This window comes from Hylobates moloch, unplaced genomic scaffold, assembly GCF_009828535.3.
Source record: "Hylobates moloch isolate HMO894 unplaced genomic scaffold, HMol_V3 SCAFFOLD_8, whole genome shotgun sequence".
In the NCBI taxonomy this organism is placed as follows: Eukaryota; Metazoa; Chordata; class Mammalia; order Primates; family Hylobatidae; genus Hylobates; species Hylobates moloch.
Window position 1 is genome coordinate 13,328,487 of NW_026652283.1, and position 23,179 is coordinate 13,351,665.

At 38.1% G+C, this 23,179-nt stretch overlaps 1 protein-coding gene across 1 annotated transcript in view; it reads right to left on the reverse strand.

The window, feature by feature from the left end:
• PLBD1 (phospholipase B domain containing 1) overlaps positions 1-23,179 on the reverse strand; it is a 63,516-nt gene that overhangs the window by 14,808 nt on the left and 25,529 nt on the right. Inside the window, exons 3-6 of the mRNA XM_032159698.2 lie at positions 22,649-22,732; positions 21,202-21,340; positions 17,000-17,140; positions 16,081-16,225 (exon numbers count right to left, since the gene is read on the reverse strand). Coding sequence (XP_032015589.1) covers positions 16,081-16,225; positions 17,000-17,140; positions 21,202-21,340; positions 22,649-22,732 — 509 coding nt within the window. The remainder of the gene's footprint in view (positions 1-16,080; positions 16,226-16,999; positions 17,141-21,201; positions 21,341-22,648; positions 22,733-23,179) is intronic.

Below are 23,179 nucleotides of genomic sequence, written 5' to 3' on the forward strand. Positions count from 1 at the left end.
CTTTGGGAGGCTGAAGCAGGTGGATCACGAGGTAAAGAGACCGAGACCATCCTGGCTAACAGGGTGAAACCCTGTCTCCACTAAAAAAACAAAAAATTAGCCGGGTGTGGTGGCACGCACCTGTAGTCCCAGCTACTTGGGAGGCTGAGGCAGGAGAATCACTTGAACCTGGGAGGTGGAGGTTGCGGTGAGCTGAAATCACACCACTATACTCCAGCCTGGATGACAGAGTGAGATATCATCTTAAGAAAAAAAAAAAAAAAGGAGGAAGTGATGCCAGATATATGTACACACAGAGAAAAGGCCATGTGAGGACACAGTGAGAGGGTGGCCATCTGTAGGCCAAAGCGATAAGCCAAACCTGTCAATATCTTGATCTTGGACTCTCAGCTTCTAGAACTGTGAGAATAATTAATTTCTGTTGTTTAAGCCACCCAGGCTTTGTCATGGCAGCCTTAGCAAACTAATATATAGCCCATACCCAACTATAGTTATGGAAAACTAGAGCCATTCTGGCTTGAGATGGCGAGATCAAACTCTAGTGTTGCAGAACAGCTGAGAATTTAAGAGGAAAATTTTGGGAGCAAGAGAACTACAAGAAGAGCAGAGATCGAAAATCTGAATATGAACTCTGTCCTGTTCCCTGACTGACCACTAACTGTGCATGAATATGGGAAATGCCAGGGAGCCCAGGGTAAAAACAGAAAGAAATGAGAAGGGTTTTCCCTTGTAAGACAGAATTGTTCTAGAATTGAGATAGGTGAGTTTGCTGCAACTTACACTGCCAGGTTCCCAACTCATATGCAGCTCAAATTCCTCAAGCTGTCAGAGGACAAAGGTAAGAGCTGGAAAAGCAAATGGGAATATATGGGAAACCTTAGGATCAAGGAAATCACAAAGAGAGTTAGCTCTATAATATGAATTTGAGCTGCCAACATCTTTCACTGGCTGCTAAATTACACAGATGCAGGAGCAACCTCCAGAAGACCAGGTTGAAGCAGCAGTGTTGAGGAAGGACATTGGTTGCTGCACACTCTGCAGGTGACATATGTTGAAGTTTGAGTACAAGCAAGGTAATTGCCTGTTAAAAACAACAACAAAAAAAGTAAAACAAGTGACTTCAGCAAGATGTCTGACTAGAGGTGCCTAACATTCATTTCCCTACACACACAAAAAAAGAACGAAAATGATGAATAAACAACTACATTTTGACTAGAGTATCCAAAGGAGAACACTAAAGTATTCCAAAGGAGTACAATAAGGGAGTGGCAGAGACCCAGTGGAGCATGGAGACTTGGGATGGCTGCATACAAAAGAGAATGAAACATTCTGCCTTTGCCACTCCATCTTCCCAGTCAAGATCGGTATGAAACCAGGAGGCAGTCTCCCTATGGAGAAAACGTGAGCAGGAGAACTCCCAGCAATCTCCATTAAAGATGCAAACACCTACAGTCTTTGCTGCTTGAGAATTCTGCAGTTTTCACAAGCCATGAACCCATTCTAGGGAGCTGCCTGGCATTCACATGGCTGTACTACCCCAAAGAATGAGCCCACATTGTGCCTCCTTCTCCTCTGTGATCTAAGCTGCTGATGTACAGCACCATCTTGAGACCAGTGCCACTACTATAGTGCACTGTGCTCTGGAGGGCTAGTAACCACTGTTTGTTTCTCCCCATCCTGAGGCTCTGCTGCAAGTACACTGTGCTCGTAAACAGTAGCACACCACTCACCAGTTGAGCATCTACTGTTTCCTATCCACCAGGAATAAGCTGCCTAGGAGGCACTCCATCTTCCCCATCCCTGTGGCTGCAGCACCTCAACCTCGATTACTCAGAGTGTAGGCCCAGTGAAACAGCCATAACCTTGGTGCCTGAGCCCATGTGGTGTCCTGACCCCCAAGGAACAGATGATCCTACCCAGCAGGGAGGCCACGCCTTACCCTGAAGGAGCAGTCCCTATGCACTTGTGGTGTGTGTAACAGCCTGGCACTCCTGCCCCCAGAGGACAGACTGTGTCTAATCCGATCGTAGTAGGCCTTGTGCACCTGTGGCGCATGAAACAACCTGGCACCCCTGCCACCAGCAGAAAGGCCATGCATATGACTTGACAGAGCTGCCATACAAACTCCTCCAGGCTAGGATGCCACTGAGGCATCCATAGAAATTGCTAACATTGACTACAGCTTAAAAAAACTGCATGGTGACTACACTACTGCATCCACCTGGAACCAAAGCCAATGCATCCTACGCAACCAACACCTTAGGACACGTCTTCAGGCAAAAATCTTTCCCTATGATAATAACTCTATAAAACTGGAAGAGGCATCCATTCTATCAGATGCCCAGACATCAGTGCAGGGACACAAGAAATATGAAAAAGCAAGAAAACATGATACAAGCAAGAAAACATGATACCACCAAAAAAACACAGTAACTCTCCAATAACTGACCTTAAAGAAATGGCAATTTACTAATAGCATAAAAGATTTAAAAATATGATCTTAAGGAAAATCAATGAGATTCAAGAGAATATAGATAGGCAATTCAATAAAATCAGAAAAGCAATTCATGATATGAATAAAAAATTCAACAGAGATATCATTTAAAAAAACTCTTGGAGCTGAAGACTTTAATGAATGAAACAAAAAATATAATGGAAAGTTCCAACAGCAGACTACACCAAGCAGAATAAAGAATTTCTGAACTGAAGACAGCTCTTCACTTGAAGAGTGAAGGAAGCCTGCAAGACCTATGAGACACCATTAAGTGAACACATTTTCACACTATAGAAACTTGAGAGGGAGAAGAGATGGAGAAGGGCACAGAAAGCTTAACAAAATAATAGCAGAAACTTCCTAAGTTTTGAGAGATATATAGAGAACTCTATGCCAACAAATATGAAAACTTAGAAGAAATGGATAAATTCCTGGGCACATAAAACTTACGAAAATTGAATCGTGAAGAAATAGAAAATTTGAACAGACCAATAACAAGTAAAGAGATTGAATTAGTAATAAAAAGTCTTCCACAAAAGAAAAGCCAAGGACCCAATGGCCTCACTGATGAGTTCTGCCAAACATTAAAGAAAAACTAATACAAATCCTTTGAAAACTATTCAAAAGACATGAAGAGGAGGGAATACTTCCAGCATCTTTCTATGAGACCAGCATCACCCTGATTCTAAAACCTGATAAGGACACAATAAATAAATAAATCTATTGGCCAATATCCCTAATAAACATAGATACAAAACTCCTCAAAAAATATTTAAAAACTGAATTCAACAGCATATTAAGAAAAAATCACTCACCATAATAAATGGGATTCCTTCCAGGGATGCAAGGATGGTTCAATATATGCAAATCAATAAACATAATACATCATATTAACAGAATCAAGGACAAACCCATGAAGGGATGTTGAATCTATTGATCTAGAAAAGATATTTAATAAAATTCAACATCCCCTCATGATAAACACTCTCAACAAAATACATATACAAGAAATGTAACTCAACACAATAAAGCCCATATATGACAGATTCACAGCTAGCATCATACTGAATGGGGAAAAGTTGAAAGCTTTTCCTCTAAGATCTGGAACAAGACACAAATGCACCACTTTTATTTAACATAATACTGGAGGTTCTAGCCAAAGCAATTAGGCAAGAGAAAGACAAAAAGGGCATCCAAATTGAAAAGGCAGAAATCAAACTGTCCCTGCTTCCAAATGACCTAATCTTATATAGGGAAAACCCTGAAAACTTCACCAAAATACTGTTAGAACTAATAAGTAAATTGAGTACAGCTGCAGGATACAAAATCAATATACAAAAATCTATAGCATTTCTATATGACAATAGCAGACAATCAGAAAAAAATAAGAAGGCAATTCCATTTACTACAGCTACAAAAACAGACACTTAACTAAGGAGGTGAAAGATCTCTATGATGAAAACTATAAAATATTGACAAAAGAAATGAAGAGGATACAAATGGAAAGATATTCCACGTTTACAGATTTGAGGAATATTTTTTAAAATGTCCACACTAATCAAAGCAATCAACAGATTCAGCGCAATCTCTATCAAAATACGAATGACATTCTTCATAGAAAGAGAAAAAAAATCTTTAAATGTGTATGGAACCGCAAAAGACCCCAAATAGTCAAAGCAATCTTGAGCAAAAAGAACAAAGCTGGAAACATCACACTACCTGGCTTCAAAATATACTGCAAAGTTATAATAACCAAAACAGCATAGTACTGGCATAAAAATAGACATATATACTAATAAGACAGAATAAAAAATACAGAAATAAATTCACACACTTACAGCTAATTGATTTTCAGCAAAGACACTAAGAACACACATTGGAAAAAATTCTCTTTGATAAATGGTGCTCGGAAAACTGGATATCTACATGGAGAGGAATGAAACTAGACCCCTTGCCGGGTATTTATCCAAAGGAAATGAAATAAGTATGTTAAAGAGATATCTACACTCTCATGCTTATTGCAGCACTATTCACAGTAGTCAAGATATGGAATCAACCTAAATGTCTATCAACAGATGAATGGATAAAGAAAATATGATACGTATACATATAATGGAATACTATTCAGCCATAAAAAGAATCGAATTAGGTCACGTGTGGCAATGTGGATGAGCCCTGAGGGCATTATGTTAAATAAAATAAGCCAGGCACAGAAAAATACTCCACAATCTCACTCAGATGTGGAATCTATAAAAGCTGATCTCATACAAGTATAGCGTAGAACAATGCTTACCAGCAGCTGGGGAGGGTAGGCAAGGTGGAAAGGGCTTAATCAACAGGTACAAAATTACAGTTAGATAGAAGGAAAAAGTTGCGGTATTCTACTGCACAGTAGGCTTACTATAGTTAACAATATTATATTATATATTTCAAATAACTAGGAGAGATTTTTGAATGACCTTACCATTAGAAAGTGATAAATGTTTGAAGTGATGAATATTCTAAATACCATGATTTGTTCACTATACAATGTATACATGTATCAAAACATCACACTGTACCCTATAAATATGTACAATTATATGTCATTTAAAAATAAAATAAAACATAATTCTCAAAAATACACATTTCAGAGACACTATGGTGTGCTATTTTTCAAGTCCACATTTCAACCAAAAATTACCGGGCACTATAGTTAACAATATTGTGTTACATATTTCAAAATAACTATAAAACAGGATTTTGAATGTTCTTGCCATAAGGAACTGATAAATGTTTGCGGTGAAGAATATACTAAATATGTATATATGTTGTGTAATGATCAAGTCATGGTATTTGCTATATTTGTCACCTCAAAAGAAAAAGGAAAGTACGACCCCACACTTAAGTCATCGAAAACTGTTTTCAAGTAGGTCTTGATATTGGGTTTAGCAGACAAAGACAAAACAGGGAAGTATGGTATTAAGAGTTACCAGAGAGGGAATCTTTTTTTTTTTTTTTTTTTTGAGACGGAGTCTCGCTCTGTCGCCTGGAGAGGGAATCTTAATATAAAATTAGAAATTAAAGAAAGAACAAAATTGGAATTCTAGACCTGAAAAGTACAGTAAATGAAATGAAAAACTCACTGTATACTTCAACAGTAAATTTGAGATGGCAGAAGAAGGAATTAGAAAACTTGAAGATTGTGGCTGAGCATGGTGGCTCACGCCTGTAATCCCAGCACTTTGGGAGGCCAAGGCGGGTGGATCACCTGAGGTCAGGAGTTGGAAACCAGCCTGGCCAACATGGTGAAACTTCATCTCTACTAAAAATACAAGATTAGCCAGGCATAGTGGTGCACGCCTGTAATCCTAGCTACTTGGGAGGCTGAGGCAGGAGAATCGCTTGAACCTGGGAGGTAGAGGTTGCAGTGAACTGAGATCGCATCACTGAACTCCATCCTGGGCAACAAGAGTGAAACTTCGTCTCAAAATAAATAAATAAATTAATTAAAATTTGCAAAGCCCCAAAGACTTGTGCAAAAATGTTTAGCATCTGATGGATAACTGACTGGAGTCCCAGAGGGAGAAGAGAGAGAAAAGAGGACGGAAAAAATATGTGAAGCTATAACTGGTGAAAAACCCTTACATTTAATGAAAAACATTAATTTATAGTTCCTATCAGCACAACAAACTTAAAATACAATAACCACAAAGAAGACCAGAGCTAGCCCACGACAAAACTCAAGTCACCAAAAATCTAAATGCAGAAAAAAATTAGAGGGGAAAATAATATACTTAACAGCTTACTTCTCAATACACATACACACACACACACTTCTTGTTTTAATTTTTTAAAAGACAGTAAGTTTTTAAGTAAAAAATCATAACACCATATTGGTGTATTTATAACATATGTAGATGGAGCATATATATGACAACAATAGCACAAAGGATGGAAGGCACTAAATGGGATAATTGCCATTTTAAATTCCTATATATTTTTTAGTAGACATAATTGCTTATTAACTTTATGCAAATTGTGATGAGTTAAAGATGCATATCACGAGCTCCAGGGACAACAATTTTAAAAACGCAAATAAATATAGCTAGAAAGCCAACTGGAGTATTTAAATATAGAATATTTTGTTAGAAAACTTTTGTTAAAATGTTTAACACAAAAGAAGAAAGGAAGGGAGGAACAGAGAAACAAAATAGAGATGAAATGAACTAAATAGTGAAATGACAGACTTACATCTAAATATATAAATATTTACAGTAAATGTAAATGAACCAAACACTTCCAACAAAAGTAAGAGACTATCAAACTTGATTGAAAAGAAAGCAAAATGTACTAATTATCTGTCTACAAAAGACATACAGCAAACACAAAACCACAAATAGTTTGAAAGTAAACATTCTATTTGCGCTAGCAAATTAAAATATGCTTTGATTCATACTTAAACCTGAAAGCAGGAATGCCTACATTAATTGCTACATTAAAAACAGCCATCTACCCTTGATTATCTAGAACGACTTGGTAATGATGGCCAGTTCCTTTTAGGTTTTAGAAAATCAAATGATGACCTAAATTTCCCTTAATTTGCAAATACAGTAGTAATTAAAGTACATCTCTAAAGTGGAGCACTTACACCAGGCTCTAAGATTCACTTTGAGGTGGAACTTAAAACCAATATACTGTATGTATGCATTGGTAATAGCAACTTTTGCTTCATAGCTTCATACCAACAAAATATATTAGAATAGTATGAAAGTACTGGAGGAGCTGAAGGAAAAACACCCAAGGCCGGGCGTGGTGGCTCACGCCTGTAATCCCAGCACTTTGGGAGGCCGAGGCAGGCAGATCACCTGAGGTCGCGAGTTGGAGACCAGCTTGACCAACATGGAGAAACCCCATCTCTACTAAAAATACAAAATTGGCCGGGCGTGGTGGCGCATGCCTGTAATCCCAGCTACTTGGGAGGGTGAGGCAGGAGAATCGCTTGAACCCGGGAGGTGGAAGTTGCGGTGAGCTAAGATTGCACCATTGCACTCCAGCCTTGGCAACAAGAGCGAAACTCCATCTCAAAATGAAAGAAAAAAGAAAAACACCCACATACACATACTCCTTCAGACTTACAGGCTTAAGCTGCATTTATGGGGAGGTGATGAGGTTTTGAACATATACATATTTTGTTAAAATTCCCCAGATGATTCTTGGTATGAACTACTACATTATCAATTTTAAGATATACTTAGAAATCCTTAAGACATCTAGCCCCATCTCTAATAGACATTTATATTGCAGATATTAATTTTTTTTTCAGTTTATGACCAGTTATTTGTGAAGGACTATTGGCAGGGAAAATACGAATATGTTAATTTTAGCTTACGGCACCAATTTACTAAGGAACAACAGGCTCACCAACTGATTTCAAACATAAAAAACCCCACATCAGTCTGATACGATATTATGCTACTTTGAATCTGTTACTAGTACCATCTTGACAGAGGATACATGCTCCCAAAACGTTTGTTACCACACTTAAAAATCACTGCCGTCATTAAGCATCAGTTTCAAAATTATATCTATCCATGATTTACTTTTTCCAGATGACTACCATTATTCTAGTCTTTTGAATTTGTAAGGCGAAAAAAAACAAAAACAAAAACTTACGATGCACTTTTCTCCAGCATGTAAGATTTCAAATTGAAAATTAAAGACACGCTATGGTAATGCACTTGCTAGTACTACACACTTTGTACAACAAAAACAGAGTCAAGAAACTTAATGGAAAGAAAAGAACCTTCCTTTGTTGGCCCTTAAACTGAGTCAAGATCTGAAATGTAGAGATGATCTCTGACATTTATAACAGATACCTGTATGTTCTTGCTGTGTAAATAAAATTGCTGGTATGAAATGACAAAAAAAAAAAAAGAAAGTAGACAGGAAAAGTACAAGATGAAAACAGTAAGCATAAGAAAGCTGGAGTGGTTATATTAATATAAGACAATGTAGACATTAAGACAAGGGGTTGTACTAGAGACAAAAAAAAGACGTTTCATAATGATAAAAGGGTCAATATAGTAGGAATATACTATACTTATGAATGTATGTGTTAAATGATAGAGTATCAAAATACATAAAGCAAAACTACCAGAAATGAAATGAGAAATATAATCTGCCACGGGATTAGTGAAAAAAGATAAGAAAATGAGAAATAGACACATTAATAATTATAGTGGAGGTATAAATATTTCTTTTGTAGTAAATGATTAACAAATAGAAAATCAGTTAAGAATATAGATGACTTGAATTACACTATCAATTAACTTGCACTGACTTTTACAGAACACTACACTCAGAAATACTAGAATTTACATTATTTTCTACTGCATATGAAACATTCATTGAGATAGACTCATGCTGAGCCATAACACGGGTCTCAATAAAGTTAAAAAAATTTGAAATCATACAGAATATGCTCTCTGATCTCAGAATAAATTAGAAAATGCAATTAATTTGGAAAACAGCGACAAAGATCTGAAAAATCTGTAAATTTTTGGAAATTAAACAATACACTTCCAAATAAGCTATGGATTAAATAAATCATGTGATAAATTAGAAAATATTCTAAATGGAATAAAAATGAACACAAAATATACCAAAATTTGTCAGATGCACCAAAAGTAGTGCTTATTGGAAAATTTATCATTTTATTTGCTTATGATAGAAAGATCAAAATCAGTTATCTAGTCTTCTACATTAAGAAGCTAGAAAAAATTACAAATTAAATGCAAAGTAAGTAGAAGAAAGAAAATAAAGATAAAAATGGAAATTTTATCTTAATAAAGAAGAAAAATGGACAATATCATGAATGATAATGGGGACTTTACAGATCCTACAGACATTAAGAGGTTAAGAAAAATATTATAAATAGCTTCATATCAATAAAAACAATAACTTAGAAGGGATAAATTCCTTGAAAGATACATTTTTAAAACTAACTCAAGAAGAGTTAGAAAACTGAAATAGTCCTGTAGCAGTGAAAGAAATTAAATTTACAATTAATAACTTTTCAACAAATAAAAACCTTCATATCTAGCTTCACTCGTGAATTCTATTAAACACTTAAAGAAGAAAATGGGCTGGGCACAGTGGCTCACACCTGTAATCTCAGCATTTTGGGAAACCAAGGCGGGAGGATCACTTGAGCCTAGGAGTTTGAGGCTGCAGTGAGCTATGTTCACACCACTGTACTCCAGCCTGGGGGACAGAGTGAGACCCTGTCTTTAAAAATAAATAAATAAATAAATAGAATAAAATAATACCAATCCTATACATGCTCTTAAAAAACTTAGGAGAAAGAAATAATTCCAAATTTAGGATATGAGGATAAGCTTATCCTAAAACAAAAACCATCGTAAGAAAAGCAAACTACAAACCAATATGTCTCATGAATGTAAATGAAAAAAACATTAACACATGTTAGTAAATTGAACTAAAAATAAATACAAAGAATAACACATCATGACTAAGTGAGGATTAACGCAGGAATTTCAAGTGGTTTAACATCTGAAAATCAATCAATGTAACCCATCATATTAATAAGGGAAAAAAATTCATATGATCTTTTCAACAATTGCTGAGAAAGAATTCAGAAAAATGCAACACTTATTTATTGATAAAAATATTAAAGAAAGTAGGAAGAGCAGGGACCTTCCTTAACATTATAAAGGGCATCTACAAAAAATCTGCAGTTAACATCATATTAATGGTGAAAGACAATACTTTTCACCCTAGGTCAGGAATTGGGCAAGGATTTCCATGTTCACCACTTATGGTCTCCGTTATTCTGGAGGTCTTCTCCAGCGCAATCATACAAAAAAAAATCAAAGACATACAAGGGATGGCAGAGGTCAAACTGTCTTTATTTAGAGATGTCATGATTGTATATATAGAAAATCCCAAGGAATCTACAAAAAAGCTATGAGAACTGATATGTGAATTTAGAAAGATCTCAGGATAATAATGTACAAAAAAATCATACTATATTGTGGTAGTTTTCAAATTTCCACAAATTCTTTGGCACTCTTCTCTTTAAAAGGTGGATTCTAATTCCCTTTCCTTGAATGTGGGCTGGTCATAATACCCTGCTTCTAATTAATAGAACCTGGTGGAAGTCAGTGTGTGTGATGTCTGAGGTGAGGTCACAATAGGCATTACTATTTCTGCCTTGTTCTTTTGGATGGCTTGGTCTCAAGGAAGCCAGGGGTCTTGCCATGAAGGACACTCAAGCAGTTCTGAGGAGAGGCCCAAGTGAAGAGGAACCAATTGCCAGCACCACCCTGTCAGCTATGTTAGTAAGTCGCTTTGGAAGCGCATGCTCCAGTCTCAGTTAAGCGATCAGAGATTTTAGACCCTCAGTCTGAGTCTTCCAGCTGAGGCCCCAGTCATAGTAAAGACAAATTATCCTCACTGTGCCCTAAATTCCTGATCCACAGAAACCATGAGTAACTAAATCATTATTGTTTTTAGCCACTAATGTTTGGAGCAATTTGTTATGTAGCAATGGGTAACCAATAAATACATACGAGCAACGAACAACTGAAAAAAGAATAAAAAAAAATTTTGATTACAGTGGCATCAAACATTACTTAGGATTTAACTTACTTAAAGGTACGTAAGACCTAAATACTGAAAACTACATGATATGACTCAAATTAAAGACCTAAATAAACAAATAGATTATATTAGTGGATTGGAAGACTCAATGTTGTTGACAAGTAAATTTTCTCTGAATTGTTTAAAACTATCAGATCTTTGTGCTGAGGTCTTCACACAATTGTATTGGCTGCCATTTCAGTGCTGTCATTTTCTAGTGATTTATCTCTTTGTCCTACCTCCTTGATTATTGATTTGCATTGCCAAAATAAGTACATGTGTGGGGAGGGCTAGTGCAAGGCTTCTCCGTTCCTTACTTAGCCTTAGCTGTTGCTAGGCAAACAGAACATGTATTCAAAACCCTTCTTGTTAGGGACAGAAACTCCTAGAACAAGGCCATTCAAAGCCACTTTCCTTTGGGTATCTAGTGCCTCAGGCAAGTGTTTGTTGTTGTTGTTGTTGTTGTTGTTGTTGTTTTAACAGGGCCCCTGCCTATATAAACAATTTGATTAAAAACATATATTTAAAAATTCATAGGTACATGTGAGATATGATGATTTATCATTGAAGATTTAGGATGACGAGCAGAGAAAGGCAATCTGTTTTGTCTATTGTCCAATCAGTGCATGTGAAGATTCGTTATAGTATCCAGGTACCATCTCTTTGTATTCTTTATTATTAAATGCATTGTTCTTGGCTAATTTCCTATTTTTTGTTATGAGAAAAAGGTAGCAATACTGTTATTACAAAACCATGACTTTTTGGAACCCGTTTGTTTTGAAACAACACAGATCTCCTTGCCTCTGCAGTTCCCTAACACCATTTTCCTAATGACTCTGCTACATCTACCACTCTACCTGTGAATCCTGGCTTCTAATGACTCAAAAATCCTTATTATGCTTTGTTAATGATGACCACAAATGCAAGCCTTACCCAGAGTGTTAAAAAAATTGTGAATGATAATTTGTTTTATGGTCACTAAAGCTACACTGGGCATTTTACAGTGTAAATATATATCAAAATATTTTCTGTTGGACTCTAGGCTAATTGCTGCCTCCCTAGAATGTAATCTCTTTGTTGTTGTTGTTGTTGAGACGAGGCCTCACTCTGTCCCCCAGGCTGAAGTGCAGTGGTGCTATCTCGGCTCCCTGCAACCTCTGCTTCCAGGGCTCAAGCTGTTCTTCCGCCTCAGCTTCCCAAATAGCTGGGATTACAGGCATGAGCCTGCTTAGCCTGTTTAAATGTTAAGTGCATGTACTTGAAAGTAGGTACATAAGAAAATAAAAGAACAGGCTCAAAGCCCCAGGAAAATTTAAGTGAAGTTTTCATAATTTAAGGCTTCACAATTTAAGTCAAGTCGTCATGAGCCAAATCCCTTTTCATGCTGAACCCTCCCCCACCTTCACTCCTCACCCATGGGCACCAGTGGGTAGGATAGGTGAGAAGCCTATAAGTCGAGCTGGAAGAGCTGTCCCAATCACACAAGAAAAATCCATCTGGCTTAAGACTGACCCAAGACAGTAGGAAGTCACATCATCAACTGCAGCAAAAGATTTGCTGCAAAGGCCCGTTTGTGTTGTGGAGCAAGGTTCTCAAAAGGCCTCAGAGGAGCCAGGCCTAGCCCGCCCCAAGGACTGACTGACACATGGAACAGAGCTGCAGGGGTGAGGAGGCCACGACAGGGGCCAGATGTGGAGCTCATAGGTCAAAGTTCGCTTTACTGTCCTCCCCTGCTGCATGCTGAAACCCGAGGGTAAGAGGTGGCTTTCAGTAGCATAGAGCCCTGAACATATGCTCTGACATGAGAGTCACCCGAGGTCATCATGTGACCACCATTCTGACAGCTCAGTTATGCACCATCTTGCAAAAAATATATACTGTGAGGGCCAACTAGAGGAATCTGCTTACCAGGACCAGGCCATAGGCTTGAGTCCCAGAGCTCCTTAGGGCATCTTGTTGAACCCATGTGTGGGCAGGAGTGGAGGAGAGCCCCCAGATAGGGAGATATGGGACAAAGGCCCACGTGCGCTGCTTTCTGGACTCAGACAAGCTGACCTGGATAGCCCTGCCACCTTGGTCAGTCTTGGGCACTAGAAGGGAATTTAGAAATTTTCTGGAAAGGAGCCTTCTAAACTGGATGCACAGAGACACAGGTCAAGATACTGCCAGCCTGGCCAGTCTCAGGATGCTGGAGGGGGGTTTAGGTAATTTTCATGAAGGTAATGTCAAGCTGGGAGGGTGGGGTTCCTGTGCCCAGACCTAAGGGTGGTACTGAGGTTATCAGCACCTGGTATACTTTGTTATACTTTTGACCTTCCCTGGGTATTGCATGTTAGCCTCTTTAGGCGAAATAATTTCCTCAATCTTCACTTTGTATTTTTAGAAAAGACTAAAAAAGACCAAGCCTGTTAAATAACTCCATCAAAGAAAAACATGGAAGCCATCCAGCTTTGTTCTGGACTCAGCAGCTAAGATGGCATGAGCTTCATCGCAAAGCATAGTTCTATGTCATGTCTACTGGATGAATCCAATGTGGCTGGTCCCTTAATAAAATAAGTTGTAACATAAATGAGACTGCACACGTTTTTCCTGTTTAGTGCTGAGAACAAAGCTGCCCAGTTAGAGAAAATATGAATCCCACTGTTCCATTGGCTCCTGTAAAAACGTTTTGGGGTATATATAAAAGTGTCTTTTGCTCTCTTGGAGTTTCAATTGCTCCAAAAAGCTCTACATATTATCTACGATATCTACTTATGTATCTCATCTGGAAGGATATATATGCAAATGTTAACGGGATTATACGTTTCATAAGAAAATCTTCCATGACCTTCACCATCACTACCTCTGGGATCCAGGACGGTTAACACTACTGGAGAAAAATTTTATTCCACAGAGATTTCAAAGCAGTGCACATAACATCTGAATATTGCATCTTATCACAAAGACGAGGAAGAGGAAGAATACTGGACTGCTCTGTCTCTTGCTGTCCTTAAATGTCAGTGTAATAGAATGTGAAAGAATCAAAGCACAGTCTAACTCAGAGAGAGGAGTCCCCAGGCCACCTCAATGCTAAAACAACTAAACTAAGACAAAGATGAAATCAAAGTGGTTCCAAAGAAAGGATGAGGTCACAAGGACAGAGAAATATTGGGTTATGCCCTTGGTCAGAATTCCTGATAGGGGCCAGACATGATTGCTCACACCTTAATCCCAGCACTTTGGGACGCTGAGGCTGGAGGACCACTAGAGCCCAGGAGCTTAAGACCAACCTGGGCAATGTAGCAAGATCCTATCTCCATAAAACATTTTTAAAAAATTAGTCAGGCATGGTGATGTGTGCCTGTAGTGTCATCTACTTGGGAGGCTGAGGCAAGAGGATCATTTCAGCCCTGAAGGTCAAAGCTGCAGTGGGCTAACATTGTACTGCTACACTCCAGCCTGGGCGATAGGGTGAGACCCTGACTCTAAAAATAAAAAGGAATTTCTGATAGGAAGAGCAAAATACTCTGACAAAGGTAGATAGATATGACAGGTGGTTGGTATAACCACCCCATAAGTTACGGATATGTAATTAAAGGTCAAATTGGTTACAGTGTATCCAGTTGAACCCTTAGATGTTTGGTGTTTTCCCCTTGACTTTGCTCATAATGTTTCCTGAGGAGGTTGGGGCTAACACATGCTAACACACATGCTTTGTTGGATTCACAGAGTGAGTTCTGTTGTTTTAAATACATAGTTTTATCTTAAGTTGGAGGATCTGGAAATTCTCAGATGGAGAACAGACAGTGAGAGCTGATCCTTGCCTCCTTTCCATGGGTCATATGTTTGCTACCGTTGTTTCCACTTTCTCTTTTCTTTTCTTTTTTTTGAGACAGAGTCTCGGTCTGTCGCCCAAGCTGGAGTGCAGTGGTGTGATCTCAGCTCACTGCAAGCTCCGCCTCCCGGGTTCACACCATTCTCCTGACTCAGCCTCCAGAGTAGCTGGGACTACTGGTGCCTGCCACCACGCCCAGCTAATTTTTTGTATTTTTAGTAGAGAAGGGGTTTCACCGTGTTAGCCAGGATGGTCTTGATCTCCTGACCTCGTGATCCGCCCACCTTGGCCTCCCAAAGTGCTGGGATTACAGGCGTGAACTACCGCGCCCGGCCTCCACTTTCTGTTTTCTTAAACCAGTCCTGCTTTATTCATTTACCTCACCTGCCTGTTGCATTTAGGCCCAGGAATTTGCAACCTCTCCTCTACTGGGACTGTCCTCCCGTCCATCTCTACTTCTTCAAATTCTAGCCATCCTTAATGGTCTATCTCAAAGGTCATGCTCTCTTTCCCCAACAATCAGATGTGAGTCTCACCCCCTTGGAATGGACCACAGTGGTTACACTTCTTTTGTAGCACATACAGTACCCAGTAATATTATTACTCTTATTCATATTACACTTTATATTGTCCTCCTGACTACAGTGTAAGGTTTATAAACTTACATATTCATTCATCCATTCATTTGGCAATTTATTAAGTACTCGATGCCACACACTAAGGTTAAGTGCTGTGGATATTGCAGTAAATAAAAGAAACACTGCAGGCCCTAAGGTGGTACCTGAGCGCAGGATCAGCCATGTCTTCATTGCTTCTGCTGCAGAGCCTAGCAAAGAGTCTTGTACTTGATACATACTCAGTTGGCATTTGCTGAAATAAATTTAGATGTAGCCATTTACATTTACAAAGTGTCTTCTATTTGGCAATTCTAGTAACCTTGTTTATGTCATTCTATTAAATAAAAGTATTTGAGCTATATGTCTTCAAAAGCACTCTGAAAATCAGATTGTTTGTTAATATATACTAACCATTAAACATTTCTTCTCCCATTGCAGTTAACACTGAATCACTAAGGCTTTATCCAGGAATAGTACTCAAAGTGCTCCGATGTTCCTTTAAATTCATTTACCTGGGTAACTGCTGAAAGAGAGGCGACTACTGCTGGTATCTTTATCTTTGATGTTGAAGTCCCAGTGTTTATATATCCTGAGCATGGCTGCGTACGTGTACCAGCTTGAGTGCGCAAAAAGGATGTTCTCAAATCCAGGAAGAACCTACAGCCAGAATCATAGTGGATTACACAGATGTACATAGCTAACTGACTGCAATTGTCTTAAGTGTAAGAAGCATACAGGGATTGTGCCATTTCAGGTAAGTGTTTATTGCTATATTGATTACTGGAAAATATGGCCAAGGAGTCAAGATTAACCTTTAATGTGGCCCCAAACAGACTCTTCCTTCTAACATTCAAAATGGAAGACTCCAGCTGGGCATGGTGGCTCACGCTTGAAATCCCAGCACTTTGGGAGGCCAAGGCAGGTGGATCACTTGAGGTCAGGAGTTTGAGACCAGCCTGGCCAAAATGGTGAAACCCTGTCTATCCCAAAAATACAAGAAAAATTAACCAGGCCTGGTGGCACACCCAAGTAGTCCCAGCTACTCGGGAAGCTGAGGCAGGAGAATCGCTTGAACCTGGGAGGCAGAGGTTGCAGTGAGGCGAGCTCACACCACTGCACTCCAGCCTGGGCAACAGAGTGAGACTCCGGCTCAAAAACAAAACAAAACAAAAAAACAAAATGGAAGATTCTAGAAGGTGGGAGTGGCAGGTGCATACAGCATGGGAGGAATGGTGGAAGAACAAATGTAACATCATATACTTACAATTTTCTCCATCAAAGTTACTTCTAGTTCTTAACTTCTACTACTGAAGAACTCATGAGCTGATATACAGTTATAGCCAGGGGTGATGAGATGTTGCTATACTTGGGCGCTATATAGAAAAAGTCTGTATTAACCAGAACAAGGCAAAAGGAGCTGCTATGTCTTACCTTGATAAGAGCGGAGCAATGTCCCATGTCCCATCTCTTAAAACCCTTTAGGCTGCTGCTTTTTGTGGGAGAGAGCGAGGGAATCAGATCCAACAGATCTCCAACAGCATTCAGGAACTGAATCTGGAACAGGGTCATTGGCTAGGAAAGGACAAAGACTGCACTTAACATCAATTTGCGACAGACATCATTTCCTGTTTTTCCTCTTGTTAGGGACCCATTAAATTATTCCCTTGCAGGCTGTTTGTGGTGGCTCATGCCTGTAATCCCAGCACTTTGGGAGGCCAACGCAGGCAGATCTCCTGAGGTGAGGGGTTTTGAGACCAGCCTGGCCAACACGGCAAAATCCTGTCTGTACTGAAAAAACAAAAATTAGTTGGGCATGGTGGCGGGCACCTGTAGTCCCAGCTACTCAGGAGGCTGAGGCAGGAGAATCCCTTGAACCCAGGAGGCGGAGGTTGCAGTGAGCCAAGATCGCACCACGGCACTCCAGCTGGGCAACAGAGCGAGACTCCATCTCAAAAAAAAAAAAAAAAAGTTATTTTCGAAGGGTCTCTAATTTAACAGGTATGCTAGATTTTTATTGTAGCTTATAAAATAATTGTTATGGCTTTATAGTTTAGAAGAGCTCTTTTGGCATGTTTTGATAGCCACAGAATTTGGGAGTGGCTCCTTGGACAGTAAAATAGAGCTTTCTGTTTGCACTCTACAGCAGTGCTTCTCAACCTTGGCACTATTGACATTTTGAGCCGGCTAATACTTCTTTTCAGTTGTTGTGCATTGTGAGATGTTTAGCATCATCCCTGGCCTATACCCACTAGGTATCAGTAGCAACTTCCCAGTTTTGGCAACCAAAAATATCTCCAAGACTTTGCCAAGTGTCCTCTGGAGAGAAACCACTCTTAGACAAGAACCACTGCTATACAGCAAAAACATTCAACTAAGATGCTTTTGGTTTTGATTGTGTGTTTACTATAAGGCCAACTGACCAGCCAGCATTAACTTTGAAGCAATTATCAGATTGTACTTGAACATGAACTTTGTGCAAACTGGAGAGCACTGCTCCAGGAAGATTCAATCTGCTGGAGCAGGTCTGGGTCAGGCATCAACAAATTGGTTTTGGCGTAGAAGTGGTGGGAAGACAAACACAAATGACATTTTAACCAAAAAACTAAAACCAAAGCAAAAATTCAATCCAATTTTTATTTATATAAAATCGTCTCTATTTTGTTTGTTTGAATAAATTATTCATTTATTATTCAAGATTTTAAAAATTATAACAAAGTTGATAGCAGAAAGTCTCCTCCTTTACCTGTTCTCCGTTTTCTCAGCTACTACCATTTCCAGTTTATAATTTTTACTAGTTTTTTTGCATATACTGCCAGAGTTTTTTGATTTTTTATTTTTCCCTATTGGCACCGTGATCTTGGATCCAGAGTTTTAAAAATGTCTTGTAAATACAGTTTTTAAATACATACATGGTAGTGTGTTATATGCGCTGTTGTTCACCTTGATTTTTTTTGTCTTAACATCTTTCATTTAATGTTTTGGGGATGTTTTTATATTGGATGTAAAAATTGTCCTCACTCTTCTTTTTTAAAATTTTTATTTATTTATTTATTTATTTATTTATTTATTTATTTATTTATTTATTTATTTATTTTTGAGACAGAGTTTCACTCTTGTTGCCCAGGCTGGAGTGCAATGGCGCGATCTCAGCTCACTGCAACCTCTACATCCTAGGTTCAAGCAATTCTCCTGCCTTGGCCTCCCAAGTAGCTGGGATTACAGGTACCTGCCACCATGCTCAGCTAATTTTTGTAGTTTTTTGTAGAGATAGGGTTTCACCATGTTGGCTGGGTTGGTCTAGAACTCCTGACCTCGGGTGATCCACCTGCCTTGGCCTCCCAAAGTGCTGGGATTATAGGTGTGAGCCACTGCTCCCAGCCTGTCTTCACTCTTCTAAGCAGCATTCTAATGTATGGATATATTATAGTATTTTTAACTAGTCTTTTTTTTGATGAATTTTCAAGTGGTTTCTAGCCTTTTGCTATTGTAAACAATGCCACAATAATTGATCTTGGACACTTCATTTTGCTTGTGTTTGAGTCTATGTGTGGGATAAATTCCTAGAAGTGGTAAGATTTTAATAGAGATTGCCAAATTTTCCTCATATGAATTGTTTAAATTATACTCTTCTGGTCAGGCACAGTGGCTTATGCCTGTAATCCTAGCATTTTGGGAGGCCGAGTCTGGTGAATCACCTGAGGTCAGGAGTTCAAGACCAGCTTGGCTAACATGGTGAAACCCCATCTCTATTAAAAATACAAAAATTAGCCAGGCGTGGTGGTGCATGCTTGTAATCCCAGCTACTCAAAAGGCTGAGGCACGAGAATTGCTTGAGCCCAGGAGGCGGAGGTTGCAGCTGAGATCAAGCCACTGCCCTCCAGCCTGGGCTATAGCGCGAGACTCTGTCTCTAAATAAAAATAAATAAATAAATAATTAATAAATAAATAAATAAATAAAACTCTTCCATCCTCAACAACATATTAAACATTTAGTTTATTTCCAATCTCATAGGTGCAAAACAGTATCCCATTGTAATTGATATTTGCATTTCTTTTGTTATACTGTATAATACATCCATACGTTGGAATGCTGCTTAGAAGAGTGAGGACAGATGATATTATACATCTGAAAGAATAAAGATGTATACATACAATTTAAGGAAAAATAAATAAACACCGATGTAGTCAACTCACAGTTTAAGAAATGGAACATTAGCAGTGCCTTAGAAGTCTCCAATCTCATCTCTCTCCTTTCCTGCCAGTGGTCACCACTATGCTAGATTTTGTATAGCTCATTACCTGCCTCTCTATTATTTATCATCTATATATAATATATTTATCATCTATATATATTTTTAAGATATATTTTTAAAAATGTACCTTTTTTGAATTTGCACAAATACAGTCATATTGTATGGGCTGGGCACAATGGCTCATACCTGTAATCCCAGCAGTTTGGGAGGCTGAGGCGGGTGGATCATTTGAGGTCAGGAGTTCGAGACTAGCCTGGCCAACATGGTGAAACCTCATCTCTACTAAAAATATAAAAATTAGTTGGGTGTGGTGGCTCAAGCCTGTAGTCCCAGCTACTCGGGAGGATGAGGCAGGAGAATCACCTGAACCCAGGAGGCAGAGGTTGCAGTGAGCCAAGATTGTGCCACCGCACTCCAGCCTGGGTGACAGAGCAAGACTCTGACTCAAAAAAAAGTTAGAGTCTTACTGTATGCATTTTTCTGTAACTCACTGCTTTCACTGGGTATTATTGTTTTGACACTTATCTATATATATGTGTATATACACATATATATACACACATATATACACAGACATGTACATGTATATATGTGTATATATATATGCATACATACATATATATACACACACTGGACAAAATAGACAAAAAGTTCAAAGAAAAGCTATGCACTTAATTTTATATATATACACACATTCGTCAAAATAGGCAAAAAGAGAGCTATATAATATACATATTTTATATATATACTGGCAAAATAGACAAAACATAATAAATGTAATATGTTATATAATATACAGATTATATACATATATACTGGCAAAATAGACCAAAAGACAGTTATATAATATACATATTTCATTTATACGTATATTATCACAGGAAACAAAATATCCATAATTTTTGGAAGTATTTCAAATGGCACATTGGAAGCCTCAGTGATTCAGTAAAGCTTTCCCCCAGAATTATAATGTATATGTGTTTGTGTGGATATGTGTTTACGTGAATGTTGTGGAGTATGGGAAACACAGAACTTGTATACTTAAACATCTTGTCTTAATGAGCATGCAGTCTAAAACACTAGTTTTATCCGATTAGTTAAAAACCCAGTACATTCATCCCATGCTTTTTAACCTAATCCTGAGCCCAATATTATGCAAGATTGAAAATACACAGAAACAAGTTGGCTTATTTGTGTTTTGGGCTTGTAATTGTGTAAGTTAGGTGCTACAATATGATAGCTATGACAGTTCTTGTCTGTAAGGAATTTATACTGTAGTTCTACTTTGATCTGCTTCTAAACTGGAATGTCATTTTAAAGATAACATTCAATATTCTTACCATACTGTATAAATTCCGAGAAGCTTGTTTAAAATCCTACCTTTGTCCCTTCTAATATAGCCCTCTTCTTTGCTCCTACATAAAGGCCATCTATTTGTGCCATCACATAGCCTGTATGTCTCCAAAATGAGTCAGTCTTGTATTCTTTGATATTTTTCCGGGTCCACTTATCTTGCTTCCTGGAAGAGAAATTAGATTTGCACTGCAGTCTCAACAGTTGCTCATTCAAAGCTAAATCAAACCAGGCATTGAGAGATTATATACTCAGACACTTATGCTAATATGATTTAAATTCTAGATCTGGGAACACTCCAGTCACTCAAAGGACTTCAAGGCAAATTCTAACTGATTTTTAATTTCTCCCTAGGGTTATGATTCTTCTTTCACAGCTTCTTCTGTGCTGTATCTAGAATAAAAGCACAAGTGTGGTACTGACCTAACTGTGATACGAGACCTAAACATATCAAGGAGAGACTATCCAAATGCATTTTGTGTAAAACCACAATGTTTCACTAAGTCAATAAAGATACGTTGATTAACCTTACTTTTAGTTGTAGAAGTAGTAAAGTTAAACAACAGGACAAAAATCTAAGGACAAGGTGGTTTATATCTGTTTGTATTTCTCTCAGATCATTTGCATAGCTTATGATTCATTCCGTTTCAGTTGTTATTAGTAACTGCCTCAATGCCTCTGTCCTAGCATGGTAGCAAAAATGTCATTTTTTGACGGTCCTTTCATTCTTCTTCCAGTTCTCTGAACTTTCATGGGATGATTTGATATAACTTTGTATACTGAAAACTATTTCTGACTTGTTCAGGCTATCACTAGATCAATCTTACAATAATGTCATTGCTTCATGGGATCTAGCCCAGTGGTTTTTAACTGAAGCTCTATAGGACTTTTAGCATTTCATGAAGAGGTTGCTTAGGGTGCAATTTGGAGGGCCAACCCAAGAGCCTTTCTGTCCCCAAATTAATCTCCTGTCATCCCACAAATGTAAACACATTTAAAATTTTAGTTTTAGAAAAGTTTATTAAGATGGAAATATTCTTGGAGGGTGTTAAGAATTATAACTTCAGATATTATTGAAGACCTCAGCTAGGATTAGTAAGCAGGCTCATGAAAAGGAAACACCTTAAAGAGTGAGGAGAAGGGATCCCTGCAAGAAGGAGAAGGGCCTCCGTGAGGAAGAGATCCAGGACTTAACACTGGCACTTTACACTGGTGATGTTCCTCTAACCGTGTTAGCAATTGAGTATGCGACATTCAACTCAACCTTTGAAAGAGCTGAAATTAGAGAGCGTGTTGTTTGCAACCAGTTTTCATGCCATTACCAAAAAGTGCTATACCCTACTACAAGAATAACTCTAGAGTCCTGCTAAAGAGATTAAAAAGAAATTGGCAAAGAAAAAATTGCTGCTTGAAATTACAGATTCAGTGCCTGCAACATTAAAAACAATGAAAAGAGAAAAGCTATTATACGTACTCCATAAAATCCTGCACTTTATCCATGATGGAAGGTTTCCTGATCAGCTGTGGGTAGAGGTTTGTGTAGTGGTCATTCATGTGTCTGAAATGATACATGAAAATTACTACATTTATATTTTTCTTCTTGGATTTCTCCATCACAGTAAATTATTCAATCATTTGGCTAACTAGGATGTCCCTTATTACAAACTCTCCCTACTATCTTTTTTCCCTTAATAAATGCACAGTTTCAAATTGGGAAATATTTACAACATATAGAAAAGGATAGAATATTGAAAACGCCCCAAGTATTCACCACTCAACTTTAGTAAGTTATTATATTTTGCCATATTTGCCACATATATTTAAAAAATCAAACAAAAAATTTGAGTCAAAGCCCCTGTGTGCACTTCCTGATGCTAATTCTTTTCCCTTCTCCCAAGAGGTAATAACTTCAGTCTTGAATCTGATTATTCCCATGCATGCTATTATGCAATTACTACATATACATTTAACCATAAATAATGTATAGAATTATTTATCATGTTCG